Source organism: Buceros rhinoceros, unplaced genomic scaffold (genome assembly GCF_000710305.1).
Source record: "Buceros rhinoceros silvestris isolate BGI_N320 unplaced genomic scaffold, ASM71030v1 scaffold27511, whole genome shotgun sequence".
NCBI lineage: Eukaryota > Metazoa > Chordata > Aves > Bucerotiformes > Bucerotidae > Buceros > Buceros rhinoceros.
In genome coordinates, this window is record NW_010395255.1 from 4,354 (window position 1) to 23,226 (window position 18,873).

Consider the following 18,873-nt stretch of genomic DNA (forward strand, 5'->3'; position numbering starts at 1 on the left):
ATTATTCCTGCGGGAGCAGTGGAAAATGACATTTTCCTCACCTGCCTATCCCCCTCCCCTGATGGGATCTAGAGGTCCTGTAAAAGTCAAAGCCACAACAGATGCAGCAGTAGGAAGCATGAGATGGCCTCCCAGCTGCTGAGCTCATAACCAGAAACTGATGGCACAGGAGCACCACCTAGGGTGGCAGTCTTTTTTGCAGTATAGAGGCTGGGCTAGTATAAAAAGTTCTTTAATACCATCATTGATACAAAGTAAATTTCCAAACTTCCTTGGTTGTTAATAGCAGATAGGGGATGGATTTTGTTGTATACTGGCTTCTCTTGCTCCATTATGCAAATCAATCTGTGAAAATGGATGCATTTCTGATACTTTTTGTCCTTTCTGGCAGCGGAAAGGTATGGCTCTCAGAAAGGTCTAATAATCCTTACCAGTGCTGTGACGGCTGGGGCTGCTGAAGAGTTTGTATACATAATGAAGAGACTGGGCAGAGCGCTCATCATTGGGGAACAGACTAGTGGTGGCTGCCATTCCTCCCAGACATATCAAGTAGACGATACCAACTTCTACATCATCATCCCCACCTCCAGATCAGTCACCTCTGCAGAGAGCACTTCTTGGGAAGGGAAAGGGGTGCCTCCTCACATGGAAACACCAGCTGAAACAGCACTCATCAAAGCAAAGGAGATGCTCAGTGCTCACCTGCACAGCTCTTGATAGCCCAGTGGGGGAACGTTCCCCTAAGTCTTTGGGAAAACAAGCCACCTCCCTGAAATTTAGTCAGTCTGTAGTAGTTACACGTTGATGTTTTCTTGCTTATTTGTAAGTTACTTCCATTTTTTTTATAAATTGTGTTTAAACATCTGACCTCAGAGAATCTCTTTCAGTATTTACAGGAAAATAATTTGAACAACCAAATAGATTTTCCGTTTTTTTACTACTTGTCTTACCAACTACATGCAGCACAACTGCTAAACTGGACTCTTTTGAGAACTTTTCAAGCTCTGATTTTTACGCATTAGTTAGTTGTTGAACTTCTCCGTGTTTTGGAAAATATTTACAACTCATGCAGAATTTTGTGTGAAGTGATATATGTATGAAGAATATTAAAGATTCTTAATATGGAAAAGACTGGAGTAGTCAATGAATGAGTAAACAACACTCATGTATTTCTTCTGTCTTTTAAGACTCTTTAATATCTCGATGATCCAGATATACCACTTTATTTTCCTAAACACAATCAGTTATGCTGTCATGTACAAACAACAGTAGGTGTTAAACCTAGCATTTAAAAACTTCAGCCCTCCATTCAAGGACCAAAGGTTGTACCATATGGGCACAAATAGCAAATAATTTCTTCCCATAGTAATACGGTAAGTACCCATGAATAATAAATATGTCTAAAAATTGGAATCCAGTTGGGAAAACAAACAATGAAGATGCATTTGCTGGTGAGTCCATTTGAAATCAGGAATGCTGTTAATTCACTGAAGAGATGATTTCACTGCAAAATGAATGTGATCAACAGACCTCACTAAACTACAGGCAGGAACTGTATAGAAAATTGCACTACATTGAAAGGTTCAAACATCTATGTTCAAAACTATGAATGAAAATCAGTTATGGACAAACCATGGTTTGTGGTTTCAGTGAGGAAGTTAGAAGTTTTCTTAGAGAGGGACAAGCACTTTTGGAAATGTCCTTCCACAACAACAGGAAACGGGATGAAATTGCCACTCCTTCTTTCTTCTGGTTCCAGTGCTGACATGGACATTCAACAGTTCATAGCACCATTTCCTTATCATCCCACCTAGAATAACTTCCTAAAGTTTAATTCTAATCACATTCCTGTTAAAGGCAAGAAGAAATTACTTGGTGTATAAGACCTTAGCAGTATGATCTTTCTCCTTTTGGCATTCACAGAACTCTGACCAAGAAATGGTAGCCAGTTTATTCTCTTTTTTTTTTGCTATAAAATAATGCATTCTTGTTCTCTGGAGAGTGCTTCTAACGTAGTCTGCCCCGATTATACCACAAAAGCTGCTGTAGTCCTGCAGACCAATGGGAGCCCACAGACTGCATCAATTAGTGAAAAAATAACCCCCAAAACAGCAAGTACATATATATTCTTCAAAAGCGTACCTGAGTGCCATTTTGATGGAGAAACTTATCTTCGTTGGAAAAAGTCCAAGGATCAATGAGTGAACAAATACTGTAATCTGGCATTCCCTATCAGTAAACTCAAACCCAGGCAAAACAGCCTGAACAGCTAAACCTAACAGCATCGGGATGTGTCCCTTTTCACTGATCCAGAAACAGACCTTGTGAGAAACAGTGGTTTGATCAAAATTAGACAGGCAGTTGCCAGCAAAGAGAAGAGAAGAACCAGTCAGCTGGCTTCAAAATGTCTTCTCCTATTTTAAAAAACAAAATCCTTTTTTTTTTCTTCCAAGCGCATCTGCTTGCAGAAAATACACAGATCCCTGCTGCAAAATCATGGTATTGCACTGGGACAGAATGCAGCCCGTCATGAATTCCTTAAGTCCCTTCATTTCTTCATGGTGCCCTTGCTCCGGTGGAGTGCCTTTCCTCCAATTTAAATGTTCGGACTTCAAGACATAAGGGAGAAAAGCTTCCAGCATGACTAAGTTATAGGAAGTTTGTTTTTCTTTGTCTTGTTAGGCTTCCTTCTGCCTGTGCAATGTTTGGATCACTCAGCTTTAATATGAATATTTTTGTTTAAAGAAATAAAATCTGCAAAACTTTTGGATAAGCCCTCTGGTTTACGTAACCCAGCTTAGATGAGACACTCAGTTAAACTAGAGACACATAAAAGACGTTCCCTCTGCCTTCACAAAGGACTTCACACAAGAGTTTGTTTGACACACAGGGGATCAAGTTGCGGTTCTGTTGGCATCTTTGCTGTTTTGCTCAGACATCAGCACCGGGGCAGCAGGCAACAAGATGTCGTATTGGTCAGTTGTGTGTATAGACAAGTCTTAGTTCACAAAGCACTTCAGTCTGGTTTAGGAAGCAATTTGTTCACTCGATTTTTCTGCCAGTGGCCACCTACAAAGGAGCAAGAGCGGTATTGTACACATTTGCTTGCAGTGTGATTTCCACGTTGCAAGAGGAAAATCTCCAATCTTTACATGCTAGCACCAAACTGCACTACCCCTGCAGCTGGAGGAGGTGAGGACAGTACCAGAAAAAAAGCTCATTAAAAACATCTCAGTTTTTGCATTTTGATTCAGCTCTGCCTCTTTTCATAACTGGTTCTCTTGCCTTTCTGTGCACAGAAGGCATTTATATATCGCTTGTCATCACACTATATAAGTTGCTGTGGCGATATGCCCACAAAGAAACTGGGTAAGAGTTCTTATCATTTTATTTTCTTCCCCCAAAGTAAACAACTTCATGACATAAAGGAAAGCTCTCTCTCCCTGGAGCCTTGCTGCTTACTTAAGCCTCATACCATGAGCAGAGTGAAGAAGTTTGACTCTTCAGACCACTAAGGATGTAGATCTAACACACCATTGGAAGAGGTTTTGAGATTCGGCAGCTGTTTATCAGTGGCTCATTTTATGTACTTTCTCAAGATCATTTACACCAACACAAAATCCATGAAAACATGTAACCAGTCAGACTTGGTACTGCTTCTTTCTGTTCTAAGTGATATGCCAGGTGTAGCACACTGGAAAAACAGGCCCTTGGAGCAGGGTAGTGTTGAAGCTAGGCACCAACATAGTACTGGGGAGCACTACACAGCGGTCCTGTCTTTTTCCAGAAGAAATCTGAAGCTACATTTCTAACCATAAAACCGTAAAGAAAACATGGCATCTTTTGGTAAGTACAGAAGAGAACATTTTGCAGCAATGGCACCAAAAAAATCTTCAGTCTTATTTATACTGGGCCTGGCTGATCTTAAAGTAATAGATTTAAATCAGGAGTAGCAACATGGAATTATTCTGGATTTGCACTGGAATAAATGAGATCACAATCTGGCCTAAACTACTAATGGGAACTATAACCCTAACCACATATGAATGCAGTCACACTATGGAGTCCTTCATTACACTTTATGGACACTGACTTCGCAGTAAACTGGCTGGCACTCAGACAAAACCAGATGGAGTGAAATTTGGCCTATTAAACCTTGCCATAAATATATTCCTTACATAGTAAATGTTACTGGACACAAAATAGAGATGAAAAGATTAGAAGGAAACCACATCATCCCCTACTCAATGCTGGGTTGTTCCCTGTGCTGCATGTTTCAAAGCTTTTGTTCATTCTGGTTTTTATAGACTCCAGTGACAGAGCTTCCACCACTGACCTTGAAAATCTGCGTTACAATCCAACCAGACCTCCAGTCTCAATTTATGTCTTCTGAAGTCAAAGGCATAATGTAACAGTTTAATCACTTTATGTTGGGAAAATAAAGCTGGGGTGCACAGCCAGTGGTTGGCCTGCAATAAGTCAAATGTTTATTTTCAGAGGGAACAGCCATGTACTAACATTCAACATCAATATGTTGGCAAAAATACAGTATCCTGACTTATAGAAATCTCGCAGGAGATGACAATGAGTGTAATGTGTTGATTCCAACTGAGAGCCTAAGACTCTCAGGCTGTCTTTTATCACTCAGATGTGTTTTCTTCCTGATACTTGCACTATCATCACAGGATCTCAAAGAAACCTGTGCAGAGTGCAGCAGACAAACACTGGACTATATCATCAGTATGGTGGAAAATAATAAGGACTATATTGTAATGTCCTTTAATCTCAGCTGAGAAATGAGTGGTTTCTGATCACTGCCAATTCGAAACGGAGCAATAGCAGATGAGGCTCAAAGACAGGCCACAAAAACATCAAACCACCTGAAAAAAAATACCATACAAGAGAGACGTAAATGCTTGCTTGAACACATTGTCATAAGTTATCAAGAGCAAGCCCCTAAATGGATTTTAAAAGTAATGAAAGGCTAATTAGATGAGCTGCGGTAACAACAGACAGGATGGTTGCTTACCCACAAACACACAGAGCGGTAAAAGCTTATCTGCTTCTGAGTCTAAGCGGAACCCAAACCAACGTAGGTGAGAGAATTTGGCACTTAAAAAAAAAGCTGGAATTGGCCATGTAGAAACCAGAGGATAGACAAGCTGGTCTAAAGCAATACAATTCATGTATGCCTGTGTCATTTTGTGAAGGACATTCTTCTCCTAGCTATCAGCAGAACAGGGCTTATCATCCACAGTTAAAGTGTGCAAATTCTATCTACCAGTCAGTAGCTCATAATAACTCAACTACCCTAGCTGCTTGCCTTAGTATATCCAAAACCTGAAAACCACAGGCCAAATTCCATACTCATCGGACCTGTATGTGTACTAAAGTCAGACAGATCTTGCAAGCACTCATCAGAGCAGAAATTCTGCTCCCTGTCTACACAGTAACATTTCCAACAGCTCACATTTTTATACAGATCCAGTTGATTTGGCTTTGAAAAAGGTATTTCGAAAGTGGCTGAGCCTAGAACAGAATTCAGATATAATGATTTACAGGTCACATCCTCTTTGGCAGTCTATCGATCAGTTGTTGATGGTCAACAATTCCAGAGTCTTAACTTCAAGTATCTTTCAAAGCCAAAGACACAGTGAGATACATGTTTTTTTCCTCTGACTTACAAATGTGTTAAGAGAGCTGATTGAGCTAACATAAAGGAGCAAGAGTCCACCAAAGCTGCTAGAAACAGTAACTTCTTTTCTCTTAGCTCTGATTTTTTTATTGCTTCAAGATTCCTCATTCAGTGAGGGGGTTGTTACTTCTGTATTTGCATTGTACTGCACAGACACCAGTGAATCAAATACAAGCAAAGAAAACTCTGTAAAACAGTAATTTGGTTCCCAACCCTTTGCAAATTAATACTTCATGTGCATTCATTTCACTATTTTATTTCCTCAAATATAGATTGACAAGGGCTAGGTTGAGTTTTCAAAACTTACAACCTACACAGACTCTTGTAAACATTTTACATTTTTTGCAAAGAATCTATTATAAATTATTGTAAACAGTGATTTACTGTAAGAATTTAATGTAAACTCAAAAAGAAATGGATACAAGTGAACTATGTTCCCCTTCTTTACCCAACCTGCCCAGTCCCTTGGTGAGATCTGTCTGCACAGCTCTAATTATGAGAAGTCATGTGCCGAGATAAATGATGGCGTTCTCGGAAGTACTCGTGACAAATGGGACATGTTAGCTTCTCCTCTCGTCTCCTCTTGCACTGGGATTCAGCTGAGGAATATTCTTTTTTGTGATGTGACCGCATATGGAAGACTAAATCAGATGTCATGCGAAAGGACAGGTTGCATTTGGCACACCAGTTCTGGGCAGCCACTCCAAAGGATGTGAAGGTGGGGGGCAGAAGAGTCAAGGAAGAGGAGGAGGAGGAAGAAGAAGTGGTGGTTGTGTTTTGTAACTGTCCTCCTGGTTGCTTTGGCCATGGTTCTGAGGTATATGGGAAAACATTGCTCTGAGTGATGCTTGTCTGCAGCATCTGAGCATTACACAAATCACTGACAAAGAACTTGGAATTGAGAAGAGTGCTGCAGCACATGATGTCTGTGGTGGCAATGAAGCCAGACAGCTCCCCCAGGCTCTTTGGTGACTCACTTATGGGATGAGAAGAATTTATTGCAGCTCTTTCTGCTAGACACTTACTGGGTTTGCTGAAAGCACTCTTCTGTTCTCCTCGGGCTCTTGTGGGCCACACGAAGGAGAATGCACTACCAGAGGAGTTCAACACTTCCTTCGATAGCTGCTCTTTACTAAGTGGTACTGTGCCATCCTCCTGTTCTGGCTCCTTCGGTCTCTCATTCCTCAGCTTCTCCTTCATTCTCCTGACCTCAGTGAAAGCACTCTGCTTCTGCTCTAAAGCATCCTTCCTAGCTGACTGCCTCCCTGAACTAAGCTTCCAGAAAGAACCAGCCAATACATGTTCTCCTCCAACCTCTTCCTTGCCTCCACAGTTCTGTTCCTCACTCACATTGTTGGTTTTCTCCAACAACACCGTTTTCCTGCTCCTGTTGTTCTCAACCTCTTCAGATTTTGCTCTCCTTTCTCCCGTGAGACCGTGGGCATCATCTTTACAAGCTGCCATTTTGACCTCTAGATCCCTTGCCAGGCTGTGGAAATTTGTGGTCTGCTCAGCTAAGTTGCTCTTTTCAGTCTTAGAGTTCTGGAAGTTTCTCCATAGCAGGGCACTCTTCTCTGGGACACATAGGAAGCGGACATGGGAGAGATAGGAATGCTCACATTTAAAGACTCGGTTGCATTCTTGGCATTTCAACTCTGCAGAAACAGACAACAGATGATGAGTTTTGCAAAGATGGGATCGTGGATGGATGCAGATCCTGACCCTGTCATTGACACAAAAAACCAGAAACGTATCTTGTGTCATACCAGATTACACTTGGTAAAGCTAATGACAGTGCAGAATCAGGTCCCCTGCTGCTATGGAAACTGGTTCACTCATATTTGCCTCCATGTGCTACTTGCAGAAATACTTTCATTTAGACTCTCAAGCCAGGTTTGTATTATGTGAAATAGCCAGTACCCGATGGTCTAGATAAAACCATATGGACTTGATGAGTTTTTGAAGTCTGAACCCAGATTTGAGTCCACATTTCCTAAGTAAGTCATTGGCTTTAATATAGGCTGAATGTTAAATTCTGTATATCCAAGTAACAGTGTGGTTTAGACATGTACTCAAAGATTTTGACATGAGCCTCTATTTTGTGCATAGGATACTCCGGAAGCTTAATATCTTTCACAAATCATCTGACAATAATCCCTGGCACCCTTACTCATGCTCATTTGGCAAACGGCTCTATGTCTTAAGGCACAGATGCCTGTAGCACAGAAAAAAATGTTTGAAGTGCAACAATGCCAGCAATGGGCAGGAGGAATGAGGAACGCTGTTTGCTTCTGGCCTTTGGAGGTACTGCGTCTCTGGTTCATTGGGATGATTGATCACCCATGAATAGACGGTACATAATATAGTAGACATAATATAGGCACGTATGGCACACCTTAACCTATGTAAACAGGATCCATCCTACGTTATTTCACAAAACACAGCAGTTTTTAAATGCAACTTATGCTAGACAGCACCTGAGGCTTGGGACATAATAGAAAGTTCATACACTGGTTGGGAAGAACTCCAAAGCCCTAATTTGCAGGCTCAGCACAGCTTAGATCGCTTCCCTACAGAAAATGAACTTTTTATAAGGAAATAAGACTGCTGATTTGGGTGGAACATTACACCTGCTAGTTTAAAGTCTCGAGTCTAGATATAGTGTTTCTTGTGTAGATAACACTTTGCCTTGGTAAATTCAAAGGGCTGATGGTACGTGTCTACGCAGGCGCTAACACAATACACTGAAATCACAATACACTAAAATTGTTAAAACAATTTAATGGGTTCCTATGAATGTGTCTCTATTAATTTAATGTTAATTTGCAGGCAAGAACATTACCATATAAATTTACCAGCTCATACCTTTACCAACCTACACCTTTACTAACCAGCCTGTATAAGCTGTGTTTAAATCAACCAAAGGGAATATAGAAAGGTTCTTGTTCCAGTCTATCTAGATCGAAGTTTGGAGCAAATGACAGCTGGAGTCAGCCATGGCATGGACCTGGCAGTAATTTCCTTGGTCTCTCCATAACCTAGATTTTAATTTTTTTAACAATTGCAAAATCAATTTCTTTCAGAAAACAAAATCTCAGAATTAGAATCATGCCCTTTTCCTCATTCCTGATGTCCCACGCTAATTATGCAGACTGTGCTGTATGCAGTACTGTTTGTGTTGTTATGTATTTTTACAGCCCTGCTCATTTACAAGATTAAAGCTGAATGCCAGCCTATGCCTGATTCCTCAATGCTAATAAAGCATATTTACAATTCTTAATTTAGGCTTTTAGGATTCCAAGTTAGTCAGGTGCATAGACTTCCATTACACAGCTCAAAAATTTCAGCATTAATCCCTAGTGCACCATCTTCTGTAGGAAAGTAGCAATGAAAATGGCATTGGGAACTGCGAATTTGTTCTTGCTCTATGCCTCCAGCTCAATCCCTGAAACAGGAGGTCTCTTCTCTTAGCTGACCAGCTAAGGATATAGACAAGTTTTATTTCCTGTATTACAAGATCACCGCATACTAAAGAAGCTGCAGACACACTTCAGTCCTCAGTGACCCCTGCAGCCAGCAATTTGGTACTTACCATTCCGGGGACTCTGAGCTTTTATCTCATTGAAACCCAAGAGGGTGGAAAGCTCCTCATCATACCAGACAAGCAGCTCCTCATTTTTGTTGATTTTCCTAGTAGAACGATAATACAGCTGACTGTTCTCTAAGTAAGCTTCCAAGTTCTGTTCCTTGCTATTGGCAGCTGCTTGAACAAGTCTCATCCAAGGCAGCTCCGTGGGACTGTGCACAGACGTAACATCTACCTGTGAGACAGGACACAAAAAGGGAAGTTTCAGGTCTTGGGACCCAAAAGAGATTTCCATCAAATTCAAGAACAAAGCTTGTTTTCTGCCTCGCATAAAGCCAGTATGCCAAAGCTGTGAGCCCAATGCACACACCAGCATCACCAAATCCAAAGTGATCACAGGGAGAAGGCTTCCCCAGCATGAAGACTGAGAGCTCCAGGAATACAGCTGCATGTGAGGGAGGAGACTCTAATGTTCGCATGTTCTCATGGCAATGACAGAACAGTAGGCATATTGGTCAATCTCTAGCCCACTCGTGGCATAGATGATTGGCAAGTCATTTGTCCAATGCAGGTTGTCCCATGAGAATTTGTCAGGTGTGGATCACAGAGGTACCAAAGATGTGCTCCTTTGTGAGTAGGGGTCTCAATCCCATGGGAAAAGGTGATATGAGCCAGGAGAGGTGCAAGAACTGTGGTCTGGGGGTTGTAAGATGCGCAGATCCCTGCATCAGTGCAGTGTGAGCCTGGAAATGAGCAGACACTCTGGAAGTTGTGTGTGGAGTTTTTCACTGACATAAAAGGATATGGATCAGGAGGACTAAGAATAAACTTGATTATCTGATTTAACAAGCCAAGGAGACAACATCTGCATATGTAACTGGCTAGATTACATAAAATTTTGATTTTAGTAACTACAACTAAGAAGCACTTCTATAATCTCTTTCCTTTTTCATAAATAAAATTCTATATTCCTATTCCTGACTCTGATAAATTGATTAAATTCACTTCAAGCAATCTAAACAGATAAAAGCTCATCAAATTAATATTTTTATTAAATTATTTCTGAGAGTTGCAAGGGGTTGATTTACTTTCAGCATGTGTGCATTCAGAAATACCAAACAGATTAAGTTAAAAAATGTTGCTTACGTTGCAAGGTCAGGCACTCAAAAGTTAAAAAAATAGTATTAAGTCTACTGCTCAAATTAAATTTTCATTCTGTGTGTATATTACAGCATAGTCCTTAGTCACATATACTCCTTTCTCCACAGGACTCCTGAGTCATTTAGCCACAGGTTGATCATGTTCTGGAAATAATATCATTAAAAACATTTGGCTTTGTCTTCCTCCTTCAGTGTGTGACTCCCATCTTAGTTACTTTATTGCATTTGTCTTGAACAGGGAATGATTTATTGCTTTATAGGGTTTTTTTCCTTGGTGTTTACCACAGCAGCTCTATGTCCTCTGCAGTACGGGGAAGATTTTCACAGCTTGAAGGCTGAAACACAGGGTGATCAAGGGCATTTGTTATGCGCTTACATGCATAAAAAACATCAACTAATTTTTGAAGCACTAAGTCATTGTTTAGAAAGCAAGAATTCTGGAAATGAAAAATACGTAATGACAAGTATGATCTAAATTTCACCCCAAGCACTGTAAAACTCCTTATTTTCCACTGACTGCAGGACAAGCATTCATTGGTGTTTGGTAATTTTGGCTATTTCTTTCTCTTTTTTCAACTCTTTCTGACTATTACCTACCATGAAAAGCATTAGCACATTAGTAGTTTGAACACAAGAATGAAACAATGAAGGACCATTAGGATAAGACTTAATTAGTATAAGGGAGAAAATAAATTAGCGTGCCCAGTAACTGGTTCTCTCTAAACGCCATGGTAATTAATGATTGAGAAATGTGAAAGTCTGACAGCAGCATAAGCACACCCACCCACACAGAGTGGTTGTAACTAAGAGCTATGACAGAGGCTGTCATTTATTAGTTTCTGTGTTTCAGAAATACTGAGCATCCACCCAGCGCTCTAAGCAAAGTCAAAGGGAACACAGCTCCTCCAGGAACCAGGACTCCAGAGAAAGAGTGGAGAGAGCTTAAAGAAGGTGAGAAGGAATAAAAGACAAAACAGAAGATCTGGGTGCTGTCAACTAGCAGCATGCACTAGCTTTAGCTTTTCCCTGCATTTAGAGACACTACAAACCCTGCAAATCCACCCTCTTCTGGAGATGGTAGTCCCTCAGATGAGTCCTTTGCACCCATGTACGAGGTAAAGGCTTCACAGCCCCACAGGCTGAATCACAGCTGGGCTAAGGAGGCAGTGTGGCTTCCTTGATAAAGGCTGGAGGAGAAGAGAGAATAAGACTCTTCCTTGGAATCCACAAGAGGCTGTGAGGGGCAGAGGAACGCAGTGGCACAGACACCTTTTTAAGGGGCTGGTTTGCTTTCGTGGGGTAAATGATTGGCTGGAAAGAACCATCTGTGACGATGGTTGCCAAGGCATTTTCTTTGCCGAAGCATACATATTGGCCCAAGGAGCTCAAATTAGAGTGATCAAAACAAAGAGAAAAAACATAGAGCTCCCTTTTGGATTAAACATAAAAGCTCTAGATGAAGATGAGGAAACGCTTGTTAGAAATAATATTCCCCGAAGTCTTGCAGAAGTGCTGTCAAGCTGATGAACACGAACCTCGGCTGTGAAGAATCTCCCTTGAGAAATTATTCCTGTGTGTATTCTGTTTGTACCATAGCCAGCATATCAAAGCCTGTTGCTTGTTTTGCACCTCAACACCATGATAACGACATAGTATCATGACTCAATTGTTAACTGTTAATTGTAATGGTCTACATCCAGAGGTAGGACCTTAAGAATGGTTCCTCAAAGGTTCACTTTTAATTGTGAATAGCAAACAAGATATGGGACCACCGATCACATCTGAAACAGCTACATGCACAGAATTTACTGCCGTGTAACAATTACTTAGCTCAAATATAGGAAAACACTAAAGCCATCCCTCTTGGAGGGCTCTTCGAATGCAGAAACCCTTTGAGGTGCTTTCTTAAGTCTATAGTTAATACAGAAATATTCTATAAATACAGCGTCATTTCAGGAGAGTTCTTTCTCCAAAGAGCTTGTAGTTGTCTTGGAGTACTAATAGCACTGGCCAAGCCAGCAAACTTGTGCCAGATACTCAAACAAATAGTCAGAAAACCCCTGAAGCCTCTTCTCTTTCTTTATTTGTTTAAAGCAAAAGTGTCAAATAGGTATCTACCAACAGCTGCACCTTCCATATTAGAATCATAGAATCATGGAATGGTTTGGGTTGGAAGGGACCTTAAAGATCATCTAGTTCAAAGCCCCATCCAACCTGGCCTTGAACACTTCCAGAATGGGGGCATCCACAGCTTCTCTGGGCAACCTCTTCTAGTGTCCCACCACCCTCACAGTTAATAATTTATTCCTAATATCTAATCTAAATCTACCCGCTTTCAGGTTAAAACGGTTACCCTTTGTCCTGTCACTACACTCCCTGATAAAGACTCCTTCCCCATCTTTCCTGTAGGCCCATACAGAGCACAGAAATCTTAGGAGAAGCTGGTTGTCTCTCAGATCTACCCATGACAGAGCATGTGGGAAATCTGCCTGCCTCACGTTGTAAAACACTACCTCCCTGTCTTCATCTAGGCTGATGATGACTGAAATGCACTCCAAGACCCAGAAACCCAAGGTAAGAGGCCAGCATGAGAAACATGCATTGTCCAAATGAAAACTGTATCATGAGCAGTGGATGGGGAACAAAAGATTAAGGAACTAGAGCTGGAGAGTTAACATTCCATTACAGTACTGAGATTTCTGACTTTCCCCTACAGTTCCTTTTGTTTCACAGACATATATTTGGGGCTTCTCTACAGTGATTGAAAAGTGCAGCTCTGACAGAGGTAGACATATTTAAGGTAACTTTAGGAGATCCATGTACTAATAGCAATAAGCTGTGGCTGCCTAAACATTGTGAGGACTAGTTGCCTGAGTGATATGATTCTTCTGTGGTTCATACAGCCTGGGCTGAGGTCACTGCCATTGTGATTTTAGTTTTATGGATAACTGAGGAAACTGTTCACACTTTCTCAGATCTGTCAATAAATCTGGTGAATGAACCACCTGCATGAACAAGTGCACAGCCAGTCCTCTCTCTCTGCTCTCACGGGGCTGTCACACCTCCTGATAAAGCTCCTTTGACCTTCGTAAGGACAAAATCTGAGTGTGAAGTTTCTAAACTATTTGTCTCTCCTTCCTTCTCTTGCCAGTTAGTGCTGAAGTAGGTCATCAGTTTTCATCATAGAAGTGGGACTTTGCATTTGTCCTGCAAGCAAAACAGCTTTCACTGAGATTCCTTCAGTCTATGGCTCATAAACCAGAAATGCACTGGCTAGTTCTCCCCTTCAAAGGAACTGTTAGTGCAGAAAAAACAAAATTCTACCCCTCGGCAAAGTTGGCCTTCTCAGGAATGGTGTAACACTTTTTGATACGACTAACATTAAACGCTGCCTTCTCCTACCTTAAATACATAGTGGATGTTCCGTCTGTCAGAACACTTGAGAGCAATAAAAGCTACAGTGTCCAGGAGGGTGTTCTGGAGCATGCATGGTCCAAAAACAACTTCTTTGGGAATGTCTTGTGTGGTATGGACAGTAGCCAGTATGTCCAGAAAATGGTGATGCAGAAGTTTATCGTCACTTGTCCAAAGGAATTTAGGCAAAGATGTAAGTTCCATCATAAACCTGTAAAATAAACAAGAAATTGCATTTGGAATACAGATGGAAAGGGAAGGGGCCATCACTACTTACAACATAAGGACTTCCAGGAGCTGTAGGTGAATTGTAAAAGCATGCCAGCACATTGTTGGTTATGGAGTCCACAGCTTTGTTAACATACAGTTCAGAAAGAGAAAAATGACTTTGTACTAAACCAAAATCTTAGTTTGTAAACAAGTGAGTTACTCTTTTTCGGAACAGCAGACACTCCAAGAGCTCAACTCCTGTTACACTGCTACTCTCTACAGCAGGAGTAAGAAGTTTTGGGAACAATAAACAAAATTTATAGTGAATGGAACTCATCATATTCTTATTCATCATGTTCTCAGATATCCTTCTTACTTATTAGTAGTAACTTTACAACAACAACAAAAAGCACTTTTTGAAATGCATTTTGAAAAAGGGATACCTTTTGATTCAGGAGTGCAACATCAGTCCAATTTCTGGTTAAGCTGGTACAAAACCAGGAATAACCTGAGTCCTGAGTCTATCCAACCTGAATGCACAAAAGCTGTGGAGATTGACAAAAAGATTATTTTAATCCCATCTCCAAATACATGTGAGAACTTAGTTATACACTGTTGTTGGGAAAATTGAATCATATTATGACTTTTTGCATGGTGATACTCTTAGCATAATGTTAGTAGAGACTGCTGTCTTCAGAGGATAAATTTTCCTGCCCTGAATGTAGAATATTACATTTTTCAGAGCAGAGGTGATTTTTGCAGTATGATCTACAATCTGAGAACCCTGGATGCAGTGAGGAGTCAGCTTTGTGTTATTTATCATCCTAAGCTTCTCTAGGTTTTTTAATAAAGATATTGCCATCTCCAGCTCCCAGCTGGAAGTCATGGAAAAACCCTCATTTATGCCATCAAGAGCTGGATCAGGTCCATTAGGCAGAGAAAATTAAAGAGAACAGCAACAAGCCCTGAAGAGGCCTTAGCCTAATAAATACCAAGATGGAAGGGCTGAAGATCCAGTCTAATCTTTCTCACTTTATGCCAACAGAATTGATTTGTTACTCACTGACTCATGACTTAAACTGAAGTGATATAAAGTGCTCAAGAGAATTGCACTGATTTAACTAAATCAATTTCTAAATCAGTATAGTTAATTCAGAATAATTTCTTCCTGGTAGGCAAGGTCTAAGGTCCTATGCTGAAAATATTAAAATACATGGTTACATATGCTGTAAGTAGTAAACATCTGAAGGTTGAAGGCCTAAACCAGACAACCAAGGCGAAGAGTGGGATGTAAAGGGTAAAAAGAAAAGGTCAGATGGCTTGCCAGAGATTAGTCTTTAAGGGGAGGATAGACTGGGCTTCTGCTTTTTGTTAGTGAGGAATTTCACTGCCCAGTTTCCCAATAATCTCCTAAAGATATTACTGGTGTGAGAAGAGAAAGATGGGATCTATGCATACATTTGTACAATATATAGAATCTACCTAAATAAATACAACATATTTATATTACATGTGCGTTTCCATTTAAACTATAACAATTTTTAGCAAATGGAAACAATCAAGGTATATTTATTTTAAATAATACCGAAAATAAAAGTTTCAAACCAATCAGAAAATAAATTCAAAATCTAAAATGCTTAAAATCTCTCTAAATGAGAAAAAGATTAGAAATTAATCATAACCTGAGACAGTCCCTTTTCTAAAGAATTCACATTCAGGAAACTCCTAATCTTTTCTGACAGTATTTTACTTATCCACTCATGACCCTAAAAAGCAACTACTTGTACTAAGATTTTCCTTTCTGTGAAATTCATCCAAATTCCTTCATGTAAACTAAGAGTTCTGTGCCTTTGAACTCTTCTGTCACTCCAGAGGAAACAGAAATTCAGGACTCTCAAAACTGAGTTTTCCTTGGGGAAGGATGCTGAATCTGAGCACGCACACATTTCCTAGGAAGAGAGCAGGGTGCTAGCTGTCTGCAGGTAGTCTCTTCCTCCAGAAATCTCAGCCTAAGCACAGAGACAAGGGTCTGAAGAAGCTACAATCCCTCCCATCTAGCTACTGCTGTTACTTTATTTCAGCAGCTTTTTGAAGAGGTACTGTAAACGCGACCCTAACAAGAACCATTTCTCAGAGACTGAAAATGCGTGGGTACCAAGGGAAACTGTTAAGATTTATGTGTAACAGCACCACCTAGTGATTTCTGCCATAATGTACGTTCCAAGGAAACACTGAGAAAGGGGCAGGACACGGTTTAGCACTGTTACCTGCGAGGAGGGTCTGCAACCTCAGCTCCCAGAGCACACCCACAGCCCGCACCTGCAACCCGAACAGCTCTTCTGAGCTGCTCGGTAAAGGTGTCAACACTTCCCAGCAACGTTTCTGCTGCTTGCTGTTCTGCCTACTCCCCTGCCCCTAATCCTGGCTACGGAGCAGCTTCCATGCATCCAAAGGGAAAGGAAAGGCAGGAGCTAATGCCCTGGACACGGGAGTCTGCCTGTAGTCACTGTCCTGCAGACCTGCCTGCAGGCTAACCCTTCCTTCCTTCCGGGGAGGTGAAGGGAGCCCATCACTCCTCATTAGAAGTACTGCCCTATGGAAAAGGTAACCGGCCATGGGACAAATAAATCAATATTTATTCTCCAGCAAATATATCAATATATGCAAATCTTCAGTTCCATTTAATTCACTTAGATTGATGGGCAATGGGAAATGCAGGTTCATAAGGAATATCAGACATTTTCTAACATAGATCTTTCCTTGTCCAAACTCAGGAATCCCTCAAACTCAACGTGCTATTATGGTCTGCTTGATTCTAAGTGATATGTGATTTAGTCAAAAATCTGTGATGAGCAAAAAAAAATCCCCCAGAGATCTACAGGCATAAATGCCAAAGTCTCGAAGTCCTGCCTTGGAAGCTGTGGTCACCTTCAACTGTTGCATGGAAGGGGAAGCTTTGCGAAAATTTATGAAAAGGTCACACTGTGTGTATGCACCAAATGGGCTCGATACGGTCAACCTTGCACCAAAAGCCTTCAGCTTGGGAAGATCAATGTCTTCAAATAATTTGTCGAATGCACCATCTAGTGTAACATCTCAGTATAACACAGTGTCCCAAGAGAAAGTGACAACAGGACATCCCCAAGTCCCTGGTGGTGTTAGCCTGTTGCATCACTGCAGCTCCTGAATCACGCCCCATCAGGCATGATTCACTTCTCTTGTGAGTGGGTCATTCTCTCTGCCACCCTCTGCTCCAACAGGACGTTAGGTGCCTCCAAAGGCACTGGGATTTATAGAGTCTGGTCAAGGTTTTGTCAGGCAGGGAGTGTAGTTTAAATTTACAGTGTTCTCTTGTTGAGACAGAGAAGGTAGGCTGAAGATGTGCTGCTGGTACTCAGAGTGGAGAGTGGTGACACTCTGCAACATCTTTAGAAGAAAAAGCATGAATCTTTTTTTTTTGCAGTGTCCAAATAGCATGAGAAAGCTCTTCCCTCTGCATGGACAAGTTTTCAGCTTGTGTTTCAGAGGCAAGTTCATCAGCTGAGGTGTAACAGCGAGCAAACATGACTGTACTGCTTTCAAAAATGAACTGCTACCTCTGCAAAGGGATGTGCTGCCCCCTGTGTGCTCTCCAACCTGAGCCAGCACTTGCTCAGAGGTCTACATCGCACAGTGCATCCACAAGGCGTTATGGAAGAATTCCCGCCTCCTGCACAGCTGAGGGGTGGGTAGGGGTTTTTCTGGTAGCCGCAGTCCTTGTCTTGGAGAACTGAAATACTGATCTCCTCAAAAGTAAAGACTGAGTCTTGAAATGTGACTTGAGAGGAGAGAGAGGAATTGAATTGATTTACTTTCTGAACACTCTGGTGGAGCAAAGGAAGCACAACAGATGAGTGGAAGGGAGATAAAAGGACCACGGACAACAGGAGTAAGAGGTGAAGGGGAGCTAAGTATCTATAAAAGCTTTACAAACATCATTGCAATATTATGGCTGGATTGTGCAACTCAGTACCTGAAGCTTAAAAGAGGGTGCACGCACAAGCATGAGCAGACAAACAAGGCAATGTATTTCTACACTGCAGATGTTAAAAAAAAAAATCACTTTTTAATGGTTGCTGGTGTTAAAGAAACCTATCAAGTTGCATGACACTTTTAAAGAAAGTTTACTAACAGATTTTACTTTCATCCCATGAGTTTGAAGATGGTAGCGTCTAGAAAATGCACATGGAGGTGCCTTTTCAGCAAAGCTCAGGAAAAGTTTAGCAGTATCTCAAGGCTGAATTTGTCTGATGGTCTTCCCCTAGTAAGTCCGGTAAAATACTCATTGACACTTTACAGGAGCAAATCTCAACAGGGTTTGGGCATGAGGCTGCCCGGGTCCCTAATCAGCTCTGCTCTTTTCAGTCCTGCCACCACTCATTGCAAACCCAGAGACAACTGAGGAATGGCAGTGTGCAGGGTCAGGTCCAACCGCTGCCAGGACATCTGCTGGATCCTCCGAGGGGGCAGCAGGTGGGTGACTACACCATGGCAGCACACAGTGCACAAGGCTTGCTGCGTAACATTAAGGCAGCCTTACAGCCCCAGAGCACCAGCACGCATTGCTTAGCCTTGCTGAAATACAGCAGCAGCACCTGCAGCGCTTAAAACAGATGACAGAAATGAGCTAGAACAAAATGTGATCATGTGCAGGTAGGCCAGAATATAAATCTGAAATACCTCTCAATTTGGATGGAAGTTTGATTTAATCTAGACTAACCCCTACATGTTTTTCATTTGGTTATAATCTAATGCCAAAACTTCAGCCA

General features: G+C 41.3%; 2 protein-coding genes across 2 annotated transcripts in view; one reads left to right on the forward strand and one right to left on the reverse strand.

Annotated features, from left to right (window-relative positions):
* LOC104501656 (retinol-binding protein 3-like) overlaps positions 1 to 717 on the forward strand; it is a gene marked incomplete at its 5' end in the record, with an annotated part of 2,456 nt that extends 1,739 nt beyond the window's left edge. Inside the window, one exon of the mRNA XM_010145497.1 lies at positions 392 to 717. Coding sequence (XP_010143799.1) covers positions 392 to 717 — 326 coding nt within the window. The remainder of the gene's footprint in view (positions 1 to 391) is intronic.
* Positions 718 to 5,941: 5,224 nt separating this feature from the next.
* ZNF488 (zinc finger protein 488) lies at positions 5,942 to 14,063 on the reverse strand. The gene is made up of 3 exons (XM_010145496.1): positions 13,844 to 14,063; positions 9,288 to 9,516; positions 5,942 to 7,350 (listed from the first exon to the last, which is right to left on the reverse strand). The coding sequence occupies exons 1-3, from the start codon at positions 14,060 to 14,062 to the stop codon at positions 6,185 to 6,187; spliced, it is 1,614 nt and encodes a 537-aa protein (XP_010143798.1). The 5' UTR covers position 14,063; the 3' UTR covers positions 5,942 to 6,184.
* Between the last annotated feature and the right edge of the window lie 4,810 nt (positions 14,064 to 18,873).

Bases quoted from the DNA above. Each gene is read 5' to 3' on its own strand.
- ZNF488 (XM_010145496.1), bottom strand. From the start codon at position 14,062: ATGATGGAACTTACATCTTTGCCTAAATTCCTTTGGACAAGTGACGAT. The intron at 9,517-13,843 runs GTAGGAGAAGGC...CCTGTCTCACAG, and splicing joins ACATCCACTATGTATTTAAG to GTAGATGTTACGTCTGTGCA. The intron at 7,351-9,287 runs GTAAGTACCAAA...CTGTTTCTGCAG, and splicing joins AGCTCAGAGTCCCCGGAATG to AGTTGAAATGCCAAGAATGC.